Below are 23,424 nucleotides of genomic sequence, written 5' to 3'. Positions count from 1 at the left end.
TGTTCACTAATGATCCTAACCCTATATATATATATATAGGGTAGGCTTTATGCGAGAACCATCTTTATTGCGAGAACCGCGAGAACCAATGTGAACACAACAAAATAAACCCACTACACCACCAAAAACCTACCCCCCCCCCCAAAAAAAAAAAAAAAAAAAAAACCTAACCCCCCCCCCACCCGCCAAAACCTAAACCCCTCCACCCTCAAAAACCTAACCCCCACCCCCTACCCAAGCTAAATACTAAAAACTAAACCCCCAAAAATCTAAAAAACACACAAATTTTTTTTAATATTTTATGTTTAAATCGCTACTTTAGTAGCCAATTTTTTTTTAATAACGAAAACCAACGCTTTTTCAATAAAAAATGTTAAAAAAAATTGTGTGTTTTTTAGCTTTTTTTTAGGTATTTTTGGTTGTGTTTGCGTTGGTTCTCGCGGTTCTCGCAATAAAGGTGGTTCTCGCGGTTCTCGCAATAAAGGTGGTTCTCACATGAACCTTCTCGCAATATAGGAGAAGGTTCATGTGAGAACCACCTTTATTGCGAGAACCGCGAGAACCAATGTGAACACAACCTAAAATAGCTAAAAAAGCCTAAAAAAAACCTAACCCCCCCCCAAGCTAAATGCTAAAAACTAAAACCCCCAAAAAACCTAAAAAAACCCTAACCCCCCCCCCCCCCAAGCTAAAATGCTAAAAACTAAACCCCCAAAAAACCTTAAAAAATCTAAAAAAAAAAATTTAATATTCTTTTATGTTAAAATCGCTACTTTTAGTAGCCAAAAAAAATTAATTTTTTTTGCTACTAAAAATAGCGATTTTTGTATAAAAAATATTAAAAAAACATTTTTTTGTGTGTATTTTAGCTATTTTTAGGCATTTTTGGTTGTGTTCACATTGGTTCTCGCAATAAAGGGTGGTTTCTAACGGATCTTTGTCATATATATATTCCGCTATTTATTTAATCGATTTTTTAACTTGTGTCACCGTGTCTTGTTTGTTTATTTAGTCTATGGTTTACTATTGCATTTAGGGTAAATTACTTTTTGAGTCCCTGTGTTTTATGGGTTTTAACCACTTGAGTCTAAAACCAAAATTTTAACGACCTAAGTTCCCATAAGCATTTTCTTTAACCATTTGAGTCCAAATTTCTAACACTGTTAGAATTTTTGGTTAAATATTATTAAATGACCAAAATACCCTTATAATTAATAATTAACAAATAAAAAAAATATTTCCCTCTTAACTCTGCAATATCACTCTCTCATCCCCCTCTCTAACTCTCTCATTTACCTCCACCACCCGCCACTATCCACCCCTGTTCAATAACCGCCAGCCACCACCCACCCCATACCACAATCCACACATGTTCAAGCAGAAAATGTGTCTTTCAGAGGTCTAGCTGTATTAAAGAAGAAGTGGATGCGATTTTGATCCAATGCGGATGGCTTAGCAGGAACTCATCCGGGGTTAAACCGGGTGGGGAAACGCCTACTCGGGGTAGGAGGTATTCGGGTTCGAAGAGAAGTTTTGATTTCGATATGGAAACCCGGTTGAAGAATGATGTTGATGAGGAGCTGCGGCCGCAGCGGGAGGTTTGGGTTTCCTCGCCTTCTGGAAGAAAGAGGAGTAGGGAAATAGATCCACAACAAAGATCTAGAAGTAAAGAAAGAAGAAGCGCGGCGGGTGGACAGAAGGTTGGTAGATCCCCAAATAGGATATCTGAATCACCAAACCCTAATTCGAATGACGGTTCGAGTGCGGGTGTGTTCAGTGTGTGACAGCAACGACCTCTACGAACGACTCACCAAACGCATCTCAGCTCCGAACAATTCGACTGATGAGTACCTCAGTCTGCCCCGATCGCTGCGAACGAGCCGATTTTGTGCTTAATTTGGGAACATATTGCAATCTTGCTTAGATCTGAAATTAATTTGGGGGTTAGGGTTCAGATGCATGTGTTAGATCTGAAATCAATGTAATGAAAGTGATTTGCGGTTGTGGTGAGGTGGTGGTGGCGAGGTGGTGCATCGGTGGTGAAGATGAAAGAGGGTAATAAGAGAAAATATACAGAGGGAAAGTGGTGTGTGCAGATGTATTTGGTTACTTTTTTTTAATAATAATAATATAATACAGGGGGATTTTAGTCTTTTAATGAGAAACTAACAGAAAATTTAATCAGAGTTAGAAATTTGGACTCAAATGGTTAAAGAAAATGCTTATAGGGACTCAGGTCATTAAACTTTTTGCTTTTGGACTCAACTAGTTAAAACGCATAAAACACAGGGACTCAAAAAGTAATTTACCCTTGCATTTATATATAAAGATATCATTTAAGTTGTATTTATCATATTTAATTAAATTTTACATATTGCCCTGCTTGCGGTATGCGCATATAATGTATATGTGTGGGTCATCAGGGGCACAAGTGAAAGTGTACTAATTTTAACGTTATTTTACTAATTTCGTGAAAATAACATTAAAAGCTGAGGATGGTTAATCATGCATCATATGGTGGCGTTGATAGCTGAAAGACAAAAAGGTACATGCACTGATCGGTTTTTGTCTCGATTGCTGAGTGTTATGTGCCTTATGTCCAAGGCTTGATGCAAAACTACCATCGAGCCGGGGGTATCACTGGAAGCAGTCTCTCTATTCTTACGGGGTAGAGGTAAGGCTGTCTACATCTTAGCTTCCTTAGACCCTACCTTTGCTTTGCTATTGGTGGGATTTACTGAGTATGATGATGATGAATTACATTTTACATATACAAATATCATTTCATTGTATTTATTATGTTTTATTACATTTGTTAAATATCAAGTAACATATATAGAAAATAATAATTAAATAAATATTATCTTATTATAACCAAGCCCCAAACCAAACCTCTCTCATTACAACATTTTCTAGCATCTCTTGGTAAGAAAAAAGTGTGCTTACGTGTCATCCATATGACAGAACTTTTTGTTAAACTAAGTCTTTAACCAAGCCTCATAACACATAGCCGTACAAAAGGAAACCAAATTATTTTTCAAAATATTTGCAAGATTGTACTAGCTAGCTGTCGTACAAAAGGAAATCAAATTATTTTTCAAAATATTTGCACGATTGCACAGCTACTAGCTGTGCAAACACCCGGGCCGGCCCTGAGAATTCATGTACCCTGTTCGAGCTCGAAAAACGTGCCCTTAGTTTTTAACTAAATAAATATTTTAAACTAGTTTTTTCATACAACTTTGAACGGTTGACAAAAATATAGCATTCGATAAACAATGCAATTAACAAAATACAAAATATAGTATTCGAATGAATGACATACCGTAAAAACTAATAAGCTAATAGCTAACCAATGATTCATGAAGCTCTCCTTGCATTCTTGATAGCAAATTGGTGAATCAACTTTTCACAGTTTATATCATCTAAGACTTCGTTCTCGATAGCAATCATCGCCAACCCACTAAGTCTTTCTTGGGACATTGAAGATCGTAGGTAAGATTTCAATAACTTCAACTTCAAAAAACTTCTTTCTGCAGATGCCACAGTGACTGGAATAGTCAACAATATTCTATATGCAATGCATGCTTCCGGTGAATAACCGTCTTCTTTCATATACTCCAAAACATCTACAGGACTACTAAATTTATGGGTTGTTTAGGAGCCATTAAGTCATTAACGCCTAAATAATGTTCGACAACAACATAAATGAACTGAAATCCGAAATCGACATAAGTTAACTAAATAAATGTTAAATGAATTCGACATATATAATTGAAATCGAAAAGATGAAAATCAATCCTGCTGTGAATAAATGAATTCGACATATAACTGAATAAATGATGGTTATGGATGCTTGTTTCATACTTGAATTAATGAATTCATTCACGATATCAATATTCAAAGGGAAAAAATATTCAGGTAGAAACTTAAGGTTGCAGGACCAATAATCCAATATATACCTTATGACCTGGTGTTGTGACTGTCGACTGAAATGATGAAATCGAAGGCCCTGCTAATGACGAATGATGATCGCCGATGTTCTTCCTCAATCCTCAGTTCCGACGTTTCTTTTCCTGAGTCCTGATTGCCGCCCAGTGCCACTTTTTTTTAATTAGTTGAGTAAACTGCCATTTTGGTCCCTGTGGTTTGGGCACTTTTGCCATTTTAGTCCAAATCTCAAACTTTTTACATCTGGGTCCCTGTGGTTTGCATTTTGTTGCCATTTTAGTCCAAAATCCCAAAACCCTCTATTTTGACTGTTGAAACCTGATTTTTTTGTCCTTTAGTGCAGGGTATTTTGGTATTTTTTAAATTTCATTTGTTGTAAATATGAAGACCCAGATCAAAGCTCTATCTCTCTCTCTTCTCTCTCTCTATAGCACCACCACCACCGCCACCGTAACCACACCAAATCCGACCACCAAGAAAAAAGAATCCGAACACCAAGAAAAAAAACCCACCACATGTGTCCACCACAACCACCACAACCACCACCTCCGACAACTGAAAATGAAAAAAACCCCTAATTCTGTAGATCTAAATCCCTCTCTTTAAACTTTCCTCCCTCACTAAACTCTTCGGCAATCATCACCTCTAACTAAATAAGCATCTTTCAATTCAGTTAAATCTTTTAATTTCATCTTAAACTATAAAATAACAGTAATTTGAAAATTAAATCAATCCACAGATCTGAATGCATAACTTGGCAGAACTCTTGGATCTTTTCAAATATTGAATATTTAAATATTTCCATATACAATACCTTATTCCAATTTTGTGACTTTGATTTCACTGTACCAGTACACAAATTATAGGTGATATCCAAATCTTGGATATTAAAATATGGAACTCTCTATCCTTCTCTCTAAACTCTCCGGCGAGTTCATATCTCTGCAGATCTGGTAGTGTCGCCGATATCTTCGTTGTTCGTGGCCACCGGAAAACAACTACCACCAAGCAAAACCTGTATCTTCATTGTTTGTGGCCACCAATAACCACCGGTGATATCTTCAATTTCAAGTTTTTTATCTCCGGCGGCTTGGGATCTAGAGTTTAAAGGGTGGGGGCGACGATTTGCAAACAACGATGGTAACAGTGATGATGGTTGATGGCTGGTGTTTTTGATAATTCAGGAAGGAATGTAGAGAGAGAGACAGGGACAGAGAGTTGAGGGGAGAGTGATTTTAGATGATATCTATAGAGAGAGAGAAGAGAGAGGGAGGGAGGAGGTGGCGGTGGTGGTGGTGCTATAGAGAGAGAAGAGAGAGAGACAGAGCTTTGATCTGGGTTTTATTTTTGATCTGGGTCTTCATATTTACAACAAATGAAATTTAAAAAATGACCAAAATGCCCCTGCACTAAAGGACAAAATAATTAATTTTCAACAGTCAAAATAGAGATTTTTGGATTTTGGACTAAAATGGCAACAAAATGCAAAACACAGGGACCCAGATGTAAAAAGTTTGAGACTTGGACTAAAATGGCAAAAGTACCCAAACCACAGGGACCAAAATGGCAGTTTACTCTAATTAGTTTTTAGATAATATTTGGTATTGGGCTCACTAACCTAATGGGCTAAATAGTTTAAACAATAGGATTTTTTTTAAGTGGGCCTATGTTAATATTTTTTGGTTATACCCTATTAAAAAAAATTTATATATATAATATCGGATTTTTTTAAAAAATTACGGGCCCTACGAAATCACGGGCCCTGTTCGGTTGTCCTCCCCGCCCTCCTTAAGGGCCGGCTCTGGCAAACACTTCACTTTCACAAAGTGTAGTAGTTCTGCAGAAAAATAAAAAGAAAATGAATAACCCATACAATAGAGGCTAGTGGCAGAACTGATCGATGATATTTCCTTGTCAAAACGAGTATGCCTAGAAAATTGTTTACATGCGGGTTGAATTTTATGAAAATCAAACATTCGTATGAGGGGTATGACCATGCTTATTGTGAATGCGGGCATTAAAGAGTGTGGACCCTGGACAGTCGTCCATCCAGCTCCATCATATCATGCCGTTGCTATAGGCCCCGGATGTTGTTGGGATAGCCTTTGTCGCCGTCAAAGTATTTTACGCCGTTGCTTTGTCACTATAGGGGAAAACCTCCATAAAAGTGTTTATGGTATATTCTTTCCTTGACCCAATACAGAGAATATACAAAGTATATATAGGGTGCAGCCTAACAACTTTTCCTATCAGTTATGGAAACATAATCCTTTCCTATACAATATAATATATACGCTAATACTCCCCCTCAGTGTGAGCGAGGATCTTGATGCACATTCAGACTGGCGCGAAAGCTATGAAACAGTTGTCTGGAAAGGCCTTTGGTGAATATATCTGCATACTGATAGGAGGCAGGAACATGAAGAACACGGATGTTACCCAGGCGAACCTTTTCACGGACAAAATGTATGTCAAGCTCCACATGTTTGGTCCTTTGATGCTGAACAGGATTTTCCGATAAGTAGACAGCAGAGACGTTGTCACAGTACACAATAGTGGCACGTCTGATAGGCACATGTAGTTCGAGCAATAAGTTACGGAGCCAAGTTGTTTCAGCAACGGCATTCGCGACCCCGCGGTATTCAGCTTCGGCACTAGAGCGAGAGACTGTGGGTTGCCGTTTAGAGGACCAGGATACAATTTTATTACCCAAATAAACAAAATAGCCTGAAGTGGAGCGACGCGAGTCTGGACATCCCCCCCAGTCGGCGTCTGAATAAGCAGTAAGTGTGAGACCGGGGGAAGCTGATAAGTGTAGGCCATAGTCTATTGTACCTTGAATATATCATAAAATCCGTTTCATGAATGCAAAATGGGGTTCCCTGGGTGCATGCATAAATAAACAAACCTGCTGCACGGCATAAGAAATATCTGGCGAGTGAATGTGAGATATTGTAAAGCCCCTGCAAGACTTCGATAAGCTGACCCATCTAGTAAAAGAGAGCCATCATTAGCACTGAGTTTGCTGGACGTGTCAACCGGTGTTGCACATGTTTTACAAGTAGTCATATTCGCCCTATGCAAAATGTCTCTGGCATACTGAGATTGAGATAAGAACAAACCGGTATTCGTCCGTTGTACGGTAATCCCAAGAAAATGATGTAAAGCACCCAAATCTGTCATAGCAAATTCGCTCGAAAGCAATTGTATAATGCGATTAAGAAACCATGTAGACGATGCTGTCAAAATTATGTCATCAACATATAACAGTAAGTAGGTCGTATGGTTGCCTTGTCGATACACAAAAAGGGAAGAATCACAAAGACTCCCTTTAAACCCGTGAGAACATATAAATGTAGAGAAGCGTGTGAACCATGCCCGCGTCGCCTGTCTTAGTCCATATAAGGAGCGCTTTAAACGGCAAACAAAGTTGGGTTTGGACATATCAACGAACCCGGGTGGTTGATACATAAACACTGTCTCTTGTAAGTCCTCGTGTAAGAAGGCGTTTTTAACGTCTAACTGGTGTATAGGCCACTTTTGAGATAGGGCTAGAGATAAAACTGTTTGGATAGTCGCTGGTTTGACGACGGGACTAAAAGTATCCATGCAATCAAGGCCAACAGTTTGTGATTTCCCATTAACTACAAGCCGTGCTTTATAGCGTTCCAGTTGGCCATCCGGTTTAAATTTATGTCTAAATAGCCACATGCATCGTATGACCGGATGGGACTCCGGACGAGGAACTAATTCCCAAGTACCATTAGCTATTAATGCTTCATATTCTGTTAACATAGCCTTTTGCCAATTAGGGTCACCAAGTGCTTTATGAGGGGAGGTGGGTATGGGAGAGATGGTAGTGGGGGTGAGGGTGTTGAGATTATACTTAGGATTGGGTTTAGAAATGCCAACCTTACCCCGAGTGGTCATTTTATGAGTGTTGAGAGGTTGTGTAGCGGTTGTGGAGTGGACCGGCGGTTGGGCTGTGGAGTGGACCAACGGTTGGGCAGGTGTCATAGGTGGGTTTGGGTTAGGTGGAGGGCTCAGCGGATGAGAGGAAGGAGGGGTAGGCGAAGAAGGTGGGGTCGGCTGGGTGGCACTGGGTTGGGTGGCACTTGGTTGGGTGGTACTGGGTTGGGTATGGGTCAGGTGGTCGTCATCAAGAAAGTGGTAGGCATCGGTAGGGAGTGGTTGAGAAAACGGGAAGGACTGTTCATCAAAGGTGACGTGTCGAGAAATGTGAACACGTCCGGTTAACTGGTCATGGCAACGGTAACCTCGAAAATTTTCGGGATAGCCAAGAAAGATGCACCGGGTAGATCTTGGATGTAGTTTGTGAGGTTGAGTAGCTGACATGTTCGGGTAACATGCACAGCCAAAAACTTTTAGATGATCGTACGTAGGATGACATCGATAGAGAGCAAATGTAGGGGTATTGAAATTTAGTCTTTTTGTGGGAAGGATATTATGTAAGAAAGTAGCGGTGTGTAGAGCTTCGACCCAAAAAGAAGGCAGTAAATGAGCGTGAACTAAAAGAGCGTGTATGATGTCATTTAGTCATCGAATCATGCGCTCGGAACGACCATTTTGAGAGCAGGTTTGTGGACACGAAAAACGAAACACAAGTCCGTTAGACGTCGCAAAATTGTGAAATGCATGATTATCAAATTCTCCCCCTAAGTCACATTGAAAGGTTTTAATGTGTGTTTGAAATTGGGTAAGCACAAATTTATGGAACTTGACAAAGGTGGAGAAAGCTTCTGATTTAAATTTCAATGGATATACCCAAACATAGTGAGTATAATTATCAATCAACACCATATAGTATTTGTAAGATGATTTACTTAAAACCGGTGACGTCCACAAATCACAGTGTATAATATCAAATGGTGCATAAGTAAAGGAAGTGGAAGCAACAAATGGAAGTCTTTTACTATTAGACAAATGGCACGAATTGCAAAAATCAAAAGAATCCTTATTGCAATTTATTACACAACGACTAGAAAGTGAATGCAAAACTTGGGAACCGGGGTGGCCGAGACGGCCATGCCACTTATTTGACGAAGATGCAAGAAAAGCTTGAACGGGTGATGTAAACGGATAAAGGTCCCCAGTGCTCTCATGGCGTGAAATTGTTTGCCCCGTCTTGAGATCCTTCAAAGTAAAACCTTTAAGATGAAATTCAATAGATACATGGTTATCACGAGTAAATTTTCTAACAGCAACAAGATTTTTTACGACGGTCGGAGCATAAAGAATATGGTTTAGGTGAAAGGTTTTATTTGGGACAGTGTGAATACCGTTTCCGGTACCCGTAATTGGCAAAGTTTGACCATTTCCAACAAAAATATTTGCATTAAAAGACTTAGATAAATGGGAATTAATTTTACTGCAATCCGAAGTAATATGTGATGACGCACCTGAGTCCATGTACCACTAAGGATCATATTGGTTGAGATTTAAAGTACTAAGAGCTGCTCCAAGGTCGGTGGGGTTAAGTGGGTCAACCGAGTGCTGTTGGGCCTGAGGCTGCTGGGCCGGAGGTGCAAAGGTGGGGTAGGCCTGCTGTTGTGGGCTTGGGGGCATCGGCTGCGGAGGTGGGGTGTTGGGCTTGGCCCAATTGGCGACCCAAGGAGACTGATGGAGGTGGGGACATGGCGGTGGAGAGGCCCACCAGCCATATCCAGTTTGGTTTGGGTTGTAGGAGGTGGGGGTTTGATAAGGTGGGTAAGTGGGTGCCGGTTGCGAGTTATAGGATTGGTTAAGGTAACGACCTCGACCACAACCGCCTCGGTAACCGCGGCCTCGGCCACGGCCCCGACCACGAGCCGGTTGGTTGGGCCAGTTTTGGTATTGATCAAATTGTTGGCTGGGATGGTTGGAAGGAGGCGGTGTGGGAGATGGATTGGAATTGGGAGGATCAGCTATGGTAGTGGTTCCGGGGGCAGCAAGAACGGATTGGGACACATGTTGTCTGGCCGCCTGGCGGCGTTGTTCCCGGTCTATCATGTCGACAGCCTCATCCCATGTGGTGTTGGATTGAGTGATGAAGGCAGCCGTCGTATCATATTCAGGAGGGAGCCCCGCCACCATCTGCAGAACCAATCGGGACTCGGTAACAGGCTGATCTACGTCGCTAAGTTGTTCAGCGATGTCCTTCAGTTTTTGAAAATATTCGTTCACGTTTGTGCACGACGCCAGAGTGGTGGTAGTGAACGCATGAAGAAGATTAGATGCTCTAGAGTTTTTATTGTTCTGGAAGATGGCTTGAATACGATTCCAAGCTTGCTGGGAAGTAGACTCGGTTCCCAGGACTCGAACCAACAGGTCATCACTAAGCGTGCCATAGATCCGTTGAAGAACTATGGCATCGATCTTGTTCCAGGACTCGTACATCATCAGTTTTGGCTGGGGGGTTTGTTCCGTCGATATGCTTGAGAACTTCATATCCGCGTGCATGGAGTTTGAAGAGTTTCACCCACGATGTGTACGTAACTTTGACACCATCGAGGATCCGGACCTTATTCGGTATATTTGTTACAGAGTAGACCGGGTGCAGGGGTTTGATATTTGCGGTCGAAACCGAAGAGGAGGTTTTATTTTCTGGTTTATCTTCCATGGCAACGAACGGAGGAACACGATGATGATGGCGGCGAAAATAGGGTTTCTCAGAACCGTAGCTCTGATACCATAAAAGTGTTTATGGTATATTCTTTCCTTGACCCAATATAGAGAATATACAAATATATAGAGTGCAGCCTAACAACTTTTCCTATCAGTTATGGAAACATAATCCTTTCCTATACAACATAATATATACGCTAATAGCCGAAACGTCATTGTCCTAAAAAAAATCTATTAAAATAAATTTTTACCTATAGCGACGTGGTTGCTGTAGGGTTCAATTTAAAAATTCTTTATTAAAATTATTTTAATGTACGTATAGCGAGAGCATATCATACCGTATAGTCATAGTGCGGCTCTAAATTTATGGTAATAGATATGGTTGATATCTAAATTCTAATAAAAGACTCCAATTAATGCCACGTGGCATATTCTCCTTCAATCTTAAAAGTTTTGTTGTATTTTATTATATTTTTTTAATAATAATAATAATTAATAATTAATAATTAATACATGAATATCATTTATTCTTATTCTAATAATTTAAAAGTCTACGAACTAATCCAAATTAAAAATTAGTGCATTACAAGTATATATTTTGATATCATTTCCTAAACTGATTTTTTTACCCATATGCTAAATTAATTAGCCCAATATCTAATATCTAATCTAATCTACCTTATAATAAAAGACTCCAAATCTTACTATACTAATAAATAAAAATCTTTTTGGGACACATGTCACTTTCTCATACCTCTTACCTTTATTTTTCAATTTTTTTATTTCCTATTAAATAATATTTTTTAACCTTATCTCCTATGTTTAATAATAATGATATTAAAATTAAATAAAAACAAAAAATATCAAAAATATCAATAGTGATCATCATCAACAACAATATGAATATTTTAAAAAGAATTTTAAGATTACGTTACACTATTTTAGTTAAAAAAATATCTAAAAACAATTTGTTGCATTAGTTTAAATTATTTTGAAAAACAAAATATCTAAAAAAAATTGTGGCATTAATTTAAATTTAAATTAATTAGAAAAACAAAATCACACATATTTAATTTATATTCGTCTAGATTTATCAATAGCATAGTTTTTAGCATGTGATTTTTAACATGTTCTATTGTATCTAGGTTAATTAATAGAACAATTTTCAGTATATGATTATAACATATTCTATTATATTTTTTTCTCTTATAATTAGGCGAAAAGGTAAAAACCTAAAGTAGTCTAAGACTAGCTAATCTTGCACTGTGAGATACTCTACCTTAAATATCCTAAAATCACAAATAATTAAAAAATTAAATACCAAATCCTGCACTGTTACGTTAAATCTACCTATCCTAAAAACACTAGAGCCACTTACACTAGAGTATCTCGAAATTTTATTCTAAAATAAAATAAATTAAACATATAAATACCAAATAAACATAATTCAAATATATATATAAATTATTGAACATAATAAAAAATAAAAATAAACTATTCCTGGTCACAAACCCCCCACTTCACCTTCAATAAAGAGTATAATAAACACTTTTGGGACATTTGTCATCGTAGTAGACCATCTCTTATAGATAATTATAATTTTAGCTTAATCTCTTCTAATTAATTATAAATAACTCTCATACTAAATATTATTTATTTAATATCTTATATTATAGATAATCCTCCTACTAAATATTATTAGTTTAATATCCTGTGGATAATTATTATTTAGTTTAATCTCCTTCCCATTTATAATCTATACTTCTATAATAAAAGAAACCTGATTTGGGACACATGTCATTCAATGAGGGCATCAATAATTTATTGATAAATTTTAAATTAAAAAGATTTAAATATTATATTAGAATTTTATTTTGATTGTAAATCTAAAGTCTAAAATATGTTTTAAATCTAATCTATAATTTATGGATTTAGTTTTGATTTGAAATTATTAAACAAAAACCTATAAAATTAGTAATCATTTAATTAATCCGTAAGAAGAAAACTCTTTTTTTTCGGTTACATATTTGTATAAAAATTACAAGTAAAAGGAAATATAAAAGTTACTGTACAATTGGAATTAGTATATACAGGTTTTTAAGAAAACTATCTTTTAAAGCAGGTTTGTTAGAAAAAGGGTTAATTCTAATATTTATAAGACCATTAGTAGTGGTTAACACCCCATTCTTAGGCGTTTTGTGTCATGTGGCAGCCCAGTCAGCAATGGTGCATTATGGGGTGTTTTCTAAAATGAGTGTAATGGGGTTGTGGGCATTGTGGGGCATTATGTTTATAACAAAATTAAATAAAAAAAATCAAATAATCTCATTGGACAATGAAAAGGAAGATAAAGCTGATTGGCCAACAACTTGCCCCGAAAGCGTGATTTAAAACACGTTAAAACAAAAAAAAAATGACCAATCCCGCCCAGGGGGCGGTTTCCTTATTAATTGTGATCAAAGTAATTATTTCGTACAATTCATATTGGTTTATAGCTTTGAATACGAGCATACCTTATATTAATGTTAATGATAGCGAAAGTGAGGAAACTATATTTGGATGGTAGAAAATATAATATTATGCCAACATTAACCGTCAGAATAATCTATTATCAGATAAAATCAGACACGTTACCTTTGAACAAGAAAATGTCACAATAAATATTAGTAGTGGTACAAAATTTTAAGTTCATATGACAAATCCTAAAACAAATAACAACTCATATTATTATGAATGGCTATACAAACTTCAATATTTATTTCGTATTTGATCTGCATATTACTCTATATTATATATAGTTAGATCATATTATGAACATATTTTTTTTTTATTTCACATTATAATTATTATTCACCCCGTGTATTACACGGGGCAATAACCTAGTCAATTAATATACAAAAAAAAATATTTGGAGGATTCTTCAGATTCTTACTATATTATCTGCCCATATATACGTGCTTATTTCGTTCGCCATCATCCTGGGTTTACGAAAATGAATTAGGGTTTCTTTAAATCTCTCACATTCCTTTTCACATACGATGAGTGATTCGAATTCTGCTATGTTCGATCCTAGAACGCTGCTCATGAATTCTTATGATGATGTCTGCGTCGAAGACGTAGACTTCGGTTTTGCGTTCAACGATATCATTTTCTCCGATCGTGTTCTCCACGTTCATATCTTTTCTGAGCCGATCGAGTCTAAACAATCACCGTCAGGTATCTGATATTCCTCAAACTGGACTATGCTCCACAAGTTTTTATTTGGTTTTTACTTTTTTTTTTTAAATGTTCGGATTATAGTAAAAAATAAACTCAATTTTTTATTTAAATGTAACTCATTCATGAGGATTCTAGCTTTTATGACAAAAGCTTTTGTATAATAAAAAAAACCAGTGTCTCATAAAAACACCTGTTTTTTAAACCGAAACTTTTGGAAATCACATGCCGGCAAAACCTCAGATTTAAAAAAAAAAAATGAAATTTAGTATTAAAAATGACCTCTTTTTGGTCCATCAGTGTTGTTGCTGGTCAGGGGGCGTGGCAGGACCGTTCTGCCATTATCGAGATTAGGGGTGACGGTTTTTAACAAGACTTGAAACACGACACAATGTAAATAAGTTACGGGTTATCGTGTGGTCGTGTTTGGGTTGATATGTTTAAGCTATAACTAAACAGGTCGTGTTAGGGTTGGCTTAAGCTGCCAACCCGTAAGCCAACCCGTTTAGTGGTATCGATTAGGACCTACTATTTATCTCTTAATTTCTGATTTTTTATCTAAAGTTCAAATATTGGTTTTCCTTTATCATTATTTGAATTGGACTCTCGATTGTTGGACAGCAGTAAGAGTTAAAACCTTACATGTTAGCTCTATAATTTTAGCCGCAAGAAGTCCATTTTTCCGCAAGGTAATTTCTCGTATACTTTAAATTCGTGATTTGTTATTTATTCATTTTGTAGTTGTTTCTTCAATCAGCTTTTTTCAAACGGGATGAGAGAGTCAGAACATCGCCATGTAACCTTGCAAATCAATGCCTCAGGTTTGTAGTCATTTTATGTCTCCCAAAAAATTTTAAGTCTAACATTTGTGCATGATAAATAGTTTTCTATTTTTGAATAGAGGAAGCTGGTCTCATGGAACTATTGAAGTTTATGTATAGCAATAACTTGACAGTTACACATGTTCATGCTGTGCTTGAAGTACTAACGGTTGCTGACAAATTTGATGTTCCTTCATGCATGAAGCACTGCAACCGTTTATTAAGAAATCTACAAATGACACCAGAAACTGTATCAGTTTATCTTGATCTCCCATCCTCTATATTAATGGCTGAAGCATTTCAGCCGTTAACTATTGCGGCCAAGAAGGTCTATGCTGTCCATTATAAAGACATAACCAAGTAATTAAGCTTCCAGAAAACAAAATTTCAATTACTAGTGAATAATTAATCTAAAATTTTCCTACCAATGGCATTGGCAGGTTTCAAAATGAAATTCTTAGCTTGCCACTTGCTGAAGTGGAGGCAATTATAGCCAGTGATGATCTCAAGGTGAGGTTAGAAGATGACGTTTACCATTTTGTCCTCAAATGGGCCTGGACCCATTACCCTGAAAGAAAGGACCGCCGTGAAATCATCATGACCCGCCTTGCAAAGTTTATTCGTTACCCTTATATGACACGTCAAAAACTTAGACAACTCCTCACTAACGAGGAGTTCGACCCTGAATTTGCCCAAAAGGTATCAACGGAAGCAATTTCTTTTAAAACAAAGGTCCCACACAAACGAAGTGATGAAAACTCTAATCTTGACCGTAGGTTTGTGGAACGGGCCTACAAGTTCCGGCCCATTAAGATGGTTGAATTCGAACAGCGACATGGTGTGGTGTACTTTGATTTAAAGCGTGACATGTGTACACGTGCACGTTTGTTTCCATTGGGCAATGTTTTATCTGAAATATTTATCTTGGGTGGTCAACGGTTTTGCTTGGTGGCCCGATGCAACATGGACACATTCGGGCTTTATTTGTGTATGCTGGAAAACAAGGCAGGATATTTTTTTGAGTTTGACTTTGAGTTTGCAGCAAGGTTAAAGCCCGCTGAAGAGTTTGTTAGCAAATTCAAACAGAGTTGTACATTTAAAGGTGGAACTGGGGTTGGGCATGGAAATTTGTTTGGAATTCCGTGGACTTGGTTTATTGGGGAAGATAGTTTTTGCTTCATTGACGGTGTTCTTGATCTGAGGGTTGAGCTTACTATAAGGGGTTGAGAAGCTAACGACAATCTTTACGTTATCCGGTATAGATTGAACCTTATTTTTATTTATGAGTTGAAATCCTAGACAGATTTTTGGTTAACTAATTTATGGTTTTATGTTAGATAAACAGTGTACTCCCCTCAACTCTCCACACCGAATAGTTAATTAGTTAGGTTGAGAGTGGTATTCCCCTCAACTCCTCTCATCGTAGCCAATGAAATACGTCTATGTGAACTCTCCTTTCCAAATCCTCTCAAGCACTTTAACCACAAGGATGATTTCACCCAAACCATTTTTTTTAAAGGAAGGGAAGATGCATGATTGGTTGGAACCCCTCTCTCTCTCCTCTTCACTCCTCTCCTCTACTAACCACAAGGGGTGATTTCACCCGAACCATTTTTTTAAAAGGAAGGGAAGATGCATGATTGGTTGGAACCCCTCTCTCTCCTCTTCACTCCTCTCCTCTACAAGTGGTGACTACTCCCCGCATCAGAAACACCTCGCGCGGCAAAGAGTGGCGATGGCGGTGTTCATCGCGCGGTGAAGGGGTTGCCCGCACTCTTGCCCGTTCACCCATATGGTTATATATTGTTAAATGTACCCCCTCTTGTTACTTTTTATACCCCTATTTTCATAAAATCACATTTAAATTTATCATATTTACCCCTTATACAGGTCAGCATTTTTTAAAAAGTATTCTTTCGTTACGAAACAAATTCAAAAGTGTAAGAAATATTATAGACGTTTTTTTTCAAAAATTTTGTTTGTTTTTTTTATGTTTAAATTTTTTTTTAGTTTTCAAATATTGATTTTAAAGGCACGTTCTCATATAGTATTTTGATTATGTTTTTTTTATTGAACATCTTTTTTCATATAAAAATAATAAGAAAAAAGTTTTGAATTTTTTTAAAAAAAGTGTATATTATGTTTTTTTTTCCTCATCTATTTTGTATTTTAAATGTCGTATATTTATTATTTTTAATATTTTGAAATGTTTTTTTTTTCTTTTTTGGAATGACTTTAAGTGGGTACTCTCATTGAGTCTCTATAAACAAGAATACACAAAAATCCACATAAAGTTTTGAAATCAATTAGTTTAATATATTTTTTAATTAAAGAAGAGAAAAATATTTGTGAATGACCATGTCCATTTCTTTTGCTTTAGAAAAGTGTACACTTCGACCGGAAGTCTTAAATTGTTTTTAACTTGTTTATAACATACTCGTTACACTAATTAAATTTGAACTTATATACATTGTTAATGTATAGTTTGATAATGTTATTTTAGTACCTATTGTTTATTTGTTTAGTTACATAGATGGTTGGAATAATTAATATGTGTTAGGACAGTAAACGATATTTTAATAGATTTCTTTTACTTATTTAATAAATAAAACTGTTAATTATTTTATAAACGCATTTTAAAGTATTAAAATTATAAAAGTAAGACCCTTAAAATACAAAGTAGACGAGGAAAAAACATAATATAGATTTGTTTTCAAAAAGAAAGTTCAAAACTTTTTTTTATTATTTTAAAAGAAAAATGTTATTATTTATTTGTAAAGATGTTCAATAAAAAACATTATCAAAATACTATTTGAGAAAGTGTCTTTAGAAACAATATCTGAAAACTTTTAAAAAATATGTTTCTAAAAAAAACTTAAAAACAAACGATTTCTTTTTAAAAAAAAACGTCTGTAATCTTTTTTTACACTTTTTAATTTGTTTTGTAACAAAAAGAATATTTTTAAAAATGATGATTTGTACAGGGCATAAATATTACAAGTTTTAATGTGATTGTATAAAAAAGGTTATAAAAAATAATAAAAGGGTACATTTAGCACACCCCTTTTTATAATTATACTTAATAGGGAAAAGATCAAATAGGAAGTTTATTTTGGCTAGGAAGTGTAGGAAGCAATACCATTAGGACATGCGGCAACATTTAAAATAAAGAAAAATGGTATTTTAGTCAATCCAACCCTTTCTTCTTCTTTTTCAAAAGAGTTAATTACTGTTTTCGTCCCTGAGGTTTGTCAAAAATAACGATTTCAGTCCTTTAGTTTAAAAATTGCGATTTCAGTCCATTAGTTTCATTTTCGTAACCATTTCAGTCCACCAACTTAACTCCCATCCATTTATTCTGTTAACTTTGGGTGAAATTACAAAATTGCCCCTATGGTTTAATTAAAAAAAACGCTGGTCACCATCCTATACCACTGTCGCCATCCACCGCCGTTCACCACCGTCACCATCCCCAATCCAAAACCCTGGCCCCCACCACCGTCGTTCAACACCGCCTACAATCACCATTGAGAGAGTTTCAATTTCAGATCTAAAAGGTCTCAGATTTGATAGATGGCAGTGGGGCATGGTGGTTGTGGTGGTGAATGATGGTTGGTGAGGGAGGGAGACGGGTGGTTGTGGCAATGAACGATGGTGGTAGTGGCGTGGTTGTTGTGTTTGCAAAAACCCCATTGATTCTTCCTCTGTTTCGAACACCATCCACCACCACCGTCAACACCATCCACCACTGCCACCATCGTTAATAATCAGTCAGCACCATCCACCACCACCACCACCGTCAACACCATCCACCACTGCCACCATCGTCAATATCAGTCAGCACCATCCCCACACCTCCGGCCACTCCATAACTACCACTGGCCAATTGAACAGAGGAGGAAATTGAACATGAATTTAGTTGAGGAAAGTTGGAATGGATCGAGATACATGTATATATACAAATTCAGAGGCGGTTAAGGAGTCAAAAACGTAATGAGATTTGTGGAGGTGTTTGGGGTTAGCAGATAAGCATGAATAGCAGAGAAAACGGGATTTGATTTGGTTTTTAAGTTGATACGGAGAGGAGATAAACATTGTGAACGAACACGAATGAAAAACGACTGTATGGAAGGAGCTTCGGGTTTGCCGGAATCCGACCGGAAATTTCGGAGAAGATGACCGGAAGAGCGGTCTTTCTGTTTGTTTGAAATTTGTTTTGAGGAATTGCAATGTGGTCCCTGCATTTTTAACTCTTTTCAATCAGGTTTAACACTTGAAGACAGTAATTAACTCTTTTCAAAACCCAGTAACTTCAAAACCCGCAATTTTCAAAACCCACCATCTTCAACCATTTCTTCACTTTCTATCTCAATAATCACTACATTATAGTGCGATTTTCATCACCAATCAATGATTCAAACACCCGATCAACGTGCTTTTCAGCTTTTTTGAAGAAAACCCAGTTTAATTTTATACAAAATCTCGTTTTTTTCCGGTGATTTTGAAGATAATCACTCGATCCGTTCAATTCGAGGGCTGATAAGTGTTTCAATCATTCAAAATTCGTCAATTATTGAAGAAATCACTTCGATCCATGTAAGAAATTCTTTAATTTCATTTTTACGATCTGGGTTTTTGATTTAGTCATTGCGTTTTACGATCTTGGCGAGGGTCCGGGGGCAGCTCCCTTGGTAGCGGGGTCCCAGGGGCGGCAGCCCCTGGTCAAAGGGGCAGAGCCCCTGGCTGGGGTTGAGCTGGAATAAATTTTCTGTAAATTGCCTCTGGAAACTGCATTCGTAAACTGCATTGGTTCAGACAATTCACAGCATAGACAAAACTATTGTCATGGTTCAATGCGTTTTAGAGACAACACTTTCTTTGGTGTTTTTAGGCAATTGCATTTTAGAACTAAAACATTTTTATGTGTTTTCTGGCCATTGCGTTTTAGAAAAACACATTCTTGAAGTGTTTTTGGGGCATTGCGTTTTAGGTAAAACACTTTTTTAGGTGTTTTCAGTCCACTGCGTTTTATATAAAACACTTTCTTTTGTTTTTTAGGCAATTGCGTTTTAGAATGAGTCATTTTTAAGTGTTTTCTGGCCATTGCGTTTTACAGATAAGACATTTTTTGTGTTTTTTGTGCATTGCGTTTTAGGTAAAACACATTTTTATGTGTTTTCGGTCCATTGCGTTTTAGAAAACAAACATTTTAAGTGTTTTCTGGCCATTGCGTTTTAGAAATAAGACATTTGTATGTGTTTTTGGTGCATTGCGTTTTAGAAAGTACATTTTCTTTTGAGTTTTTAGCCTACTGTGTTTTAGAAATAAGATATTTCTTTGTGTTTTCTGGTCATTGCGTTTTACAAATAAGTCATTTCTTTGTGTTTTTGGTGCATTGCGTTTTAGAAAAATGTCATTTTTTAGGTTTTTTTTCATTGCGTTTTACGTAACTGGGTGTTTTTCTATTGCGTTTTACGTAACTGGGTTTTAAATTTTTTTTTTTTTTTTTTTTTGAAAATATAGCACTACAAGAACGGGCCACCTTTAGCGGCGACAGGCGTTGCCGGTATTGATGACTTTTATCGCCGCTATTGACTTTTAGCGGCGACATGTCGCCGATATAGGGTCATCGGTATTGGTGGGACGCTATTGGCCTGCTGCCGCCGCTAAAGGCTGTTGTCGCTGGCATTAATCTTTAACCTTTAGCGACGACAGTTGTCGTCGCTAAAAGTGTCGCCGGTATTAGTAATGGCCGGTAAAGGTTGTAGGGCAATAGCGGCGACAGGTGTCGCCGTTAAAAGTCTTTTTTTTTAATGTTGCAGCTGTCAGCTGCCCAACGAGTTTTACGGCCGAAAAAATAGAACCTGCCTATTTTCAAACAATGCAAACATACGCCATTTAATCCCCAACCGTTAGATCAAAATAATGATCAACGGCTGGGGTTTGGGTTTGACGCGGATCGACCAATAGCGGCGACAGCTGGCCTGTCGCCGCTAATAGTGGTCTTTTCCTATAGTGGTATACTCGTTTTAAAGATAAAAAACCGCTCATTTTTTTTGGTGCAATATTTATAAAAAAATAATGTCGTATGAAAGAGTTATTAACGTTTAAAAAATGGGGGGAATTGGAGGAGAGAGAAATTATTGGCTTGGATTGACTAGAATGCTCCTAAACAAACTCATGCGCCTCTTTTCTTCCCTTCAATTTCCCTGATTTAATCTTAGCCCTTGATTAACTAAATGGATGGTCAAGATCACTTCATAATCTTCCTAGCCAAATAAACTTCCTATTGTATCTCCACCCATACTTAATAATAAGATTTCACGTGATATCGTTCAACTCCTTTTAAGAAGTATCTTATTACCAAAACCAGTAAATAATGACGGTGTTTATTTATTTATTTTTTTCATCACCGCAAAAATCAAATTTAGGTCCCTAGGAAATCTATATCTATACTATATAATAAAAGAGGGTGGAGATACAATGGGAAGTTTATTTGGCTAGGAAGGATAGAAAGTGATCTTGACCATCCATTAAGTTAATCAAGGGCTAAGATTAAATCAGGGAAATTGAAAAGAAGAAAAGAGGCGCGTGAGTTTGTTCAAGGGCATTCTAGTCAATCCAAGCCAATAGTTTCTCTCTCCTCCAATTCCCCCCCATTTTTTAAACGTTAATAACTCTTTCATACGACATTATTTTTTTATAAAAATTGCACCAAAAAAACGAGCGTTTTTTTATCTTTAAAACGAGTATACTATTGTTATATTTAAAAAAAAATTTTAACCCAGTTGCGTAAAACGCAATAGAAAAACCACGTAAAATGCAAGGAAAAAAAAACCTAAAAAATGACATTTTTCTAAAACGCAATGCACCAAAAACACAAAGAAATGACTTATTTGTAAAACGCAATGGGCAGAAAACACATAGAAATGTCTTATTTGTAAAACGCAATGGCCAGAAAACACATAAAAAAGTGTTTTAACTAAAACGCAATGCACCAAAAACACAAAGAAATGACTTATTTGTAAAACGCAATGGCCAGAATACACTTAAAATGTCTGTTTTCTAAAACGCAATGGACTGAAAACACATAAAAAAGTGTTTTACCTAAAACGCAATGCACAAAAAACACAAAGAAATGTCTTATATGTAAAACGCAATGGCCAGAAAACACTTAAAAATGACTCATTCTAAAACGCAATGGACTGAAAACACCTAAAAAATGTGTTTTACCTAAAACGCAATGACTAAAAACACTTAAAAATGTGTTTTTTTCTAAAACGCAATAGCCAGAAACCACATAAAACTCTCTTATTTCTAAAACGCAATGGACACATAAAACTGCCTGTCACTGTGAACTGTCTGAATTGTCTACGAATTACTGTCTTCAAAATGAGGCAATTTCTGGAAAATTAATTTTTCTGGCTCAACCCCAGCCAGGGGCTCTGCCCCTTGGACCCCGCCAATTTCTCAAAATGAGCCAATTTCTCAAATTCCAGAATGTAATTAGTTTACCCATATTATACAAGTCTTCATACTTGTTGGGTTTAAACTACATTCTATTCCGGTCATCGCTTAATCTAGCGTATTGTACCGTGTTTCACTCTTTAAGCTAGCTGGTCTAAGTCTATGACTTAAATAGGACCCGTTAGCATTCTAATTGGTTATTATTACCATCATTCCAGACTAGAGCCTCCCAGTAAATTCTATCTTCACTTGTTTTATTTGAATACAGCTGAGATACTTAAATCTTGCTTTTGAATCGAGTAGTATGTCACGTCCCCCGACCCGTACGCCGGTTCGGGCGCCGCGAGACAGATAACAGTGGTACTGGTGTTTGTTAATTGGCAGCAGAAATTTCATTAGGACCGGGTGTCAGGAAAAATTTATCAGAGTTTCAAAACACCAAATTATTATTTATTTCATAACTGTGGGGTAAACCCCGTATTTACAGAAAAGGAATTTCACTGGGGAAATACTTTAATTACAGAAAACACGTTTTATTTCTAATTTATTGAGCCACTTCTTTAAGCTGAAGTGCTTCATGGCACTTTTCCTTTCTTCACAGTAAATCACCTAAAACATATTTTAAAAATATTTGATCAACGAAAAATACTGGCCAGTGCATTCAATTTGTACAAAAGACACATTGTTATAATTTACAGCATTAAGAGTTTTTATATTTGTTTATATCTTATAATTATCTGACCAAGTTGTCACTCGGCAAGACCTGTGACCATGGTTGCAAAAGTCGCTAGGCGCTCCCTAGTCGGATTCGGGAGTACTCGGGAAGTACTCGGCTTAGGCGGAGATTACTCGGGGAGTAATTGGCCTGGGAGACCAGTACTCGTGCCTCGGCAGCCTACCTTGTAGCGAGTACTCGGGGAGTACTCGGAGCCTAGTCGGGACTTTTACAACCATGCCTGTGACTGTGGTCATATCACTATTTGGGTCCGTTCACCCAAAAGTGACGCTTGACAAGTACTATATAAAAAACCCCACGTACTGGCAGTAATTTAAGATTACAAAGACTTAATCACTATAAGTATAACTAGAAAAGCATTTAGGGTTTTGCAAAGCAATTTGATAAAAAGAGAATGACTCACATTGCAGATTTAGACTAACAGAGCTTGCCTACTGGTTTATAGCTGGTAAACCTAATTAAATATACAATGCACATGTATTAGTGTATTAACTTAATACAACATTTACGATAATCACGAGATCGAAACCCACAACGAATGACAAAGTATAGCCGAGTACTGGCAGCACTTAAACATCCGTCGGATCGGTTTTAGTCAATCAAATATAG

At 36.8% G+C, this 23,424-nt stretch overlaps 1 protein-coding gene and 1 long non-coding RNA gene across 3 annotated transcripts; one reads left to right on the top strand and one right to left on the bottom strand.

Moving 5' to 3' along the window:
- Positions 1–3,216: 3,216 nt before the first annotated feature.
- On the bottom strand, positions 3,217–5,352 carry LOC110916964. 2 transcript variants are annotated; one of them, XR_002580165.2, is made up of 2 exons: positions 3,963–5,352; positions 3,217–3,682 (listed from the first exon to the last, which is right to left on the bottom strand). It is a non-coding gene; the product is annotated as an uncharacterized LOC110916964 (long non-coding RNA). The 2 variants fall into 2 exon arrangements; XR_002580166.2 differs by having other exon boundaries at positions 3,217–3,637.
- An 8,261-nt stretch (positions 5,353–13,613) lies between these two features.
- LOC110920029 (BTB/POZ domain-containing protein POB1) lies at positions 13,614–15,839 on the top strand. The gene is made up of 5 exons (XM_022164271.1): positions 13,614–13,791; positions 14,356–14,480; positions 14,549–14,612; positions 14,693–14,972; positions 15,053–15,839. The coding sequence occupies exons 1-5, from the start codon at positions 13,614–13,616 to the stop codon at positions 15,837–15,839; spliced, it is 1,434 nt and encodes a 477-aa protein (XP_022019963.1).
- Positions 15,840–23,424: the final 7,585 nt, after the last annotated feature.

This window comes from Helianthus annuus, chromosome 16, assembly GCF_002127325.2.
Source record: "Helianthus annuus cultivar XRQ/B chromosome 16, HanXRQr2.0-SUNRISE, whole genome shotgun sequence".
Lineage (NCBI taxonomy): Eukaryota > Viridiplantae > Streptophyta > Magnoliopsida > Asterales > Asteraceae > Helianthus > Helianthus annuus.
Note: the sequence above shows the minus strand (reverse complement) of the source record. Positions and strands in the feature narration are given on the sequence as shown.

What these genes read in the sequence shown, in the direction of transcription:
- LOC110920029 (XM_022164271.1), top strand. Translation starts at nt 13,614, where the DNA reads ATGAGTGATTCGAATTCTGCTATGTTCGATCCTAGAACGCTGCTCATG. An exon ending in GTCTAAACAATCACCGTCAG is followed by an intron (nt 13,792 to 14,355) that starts GTATCTGATATT and finishes TTTTATCTAAAG; the next exon opens with TTCAAATATTGGTTTTCCTT. An exon ending in GAAGTCCATTTTTCCGCAAG is followed by an intron (nt 14,481 to 14,548) that starts GTAATTTCTCGT and finishes TTCTTCAATCAG; the next exon opens with CTTTTTTCAAACGGGATGAG.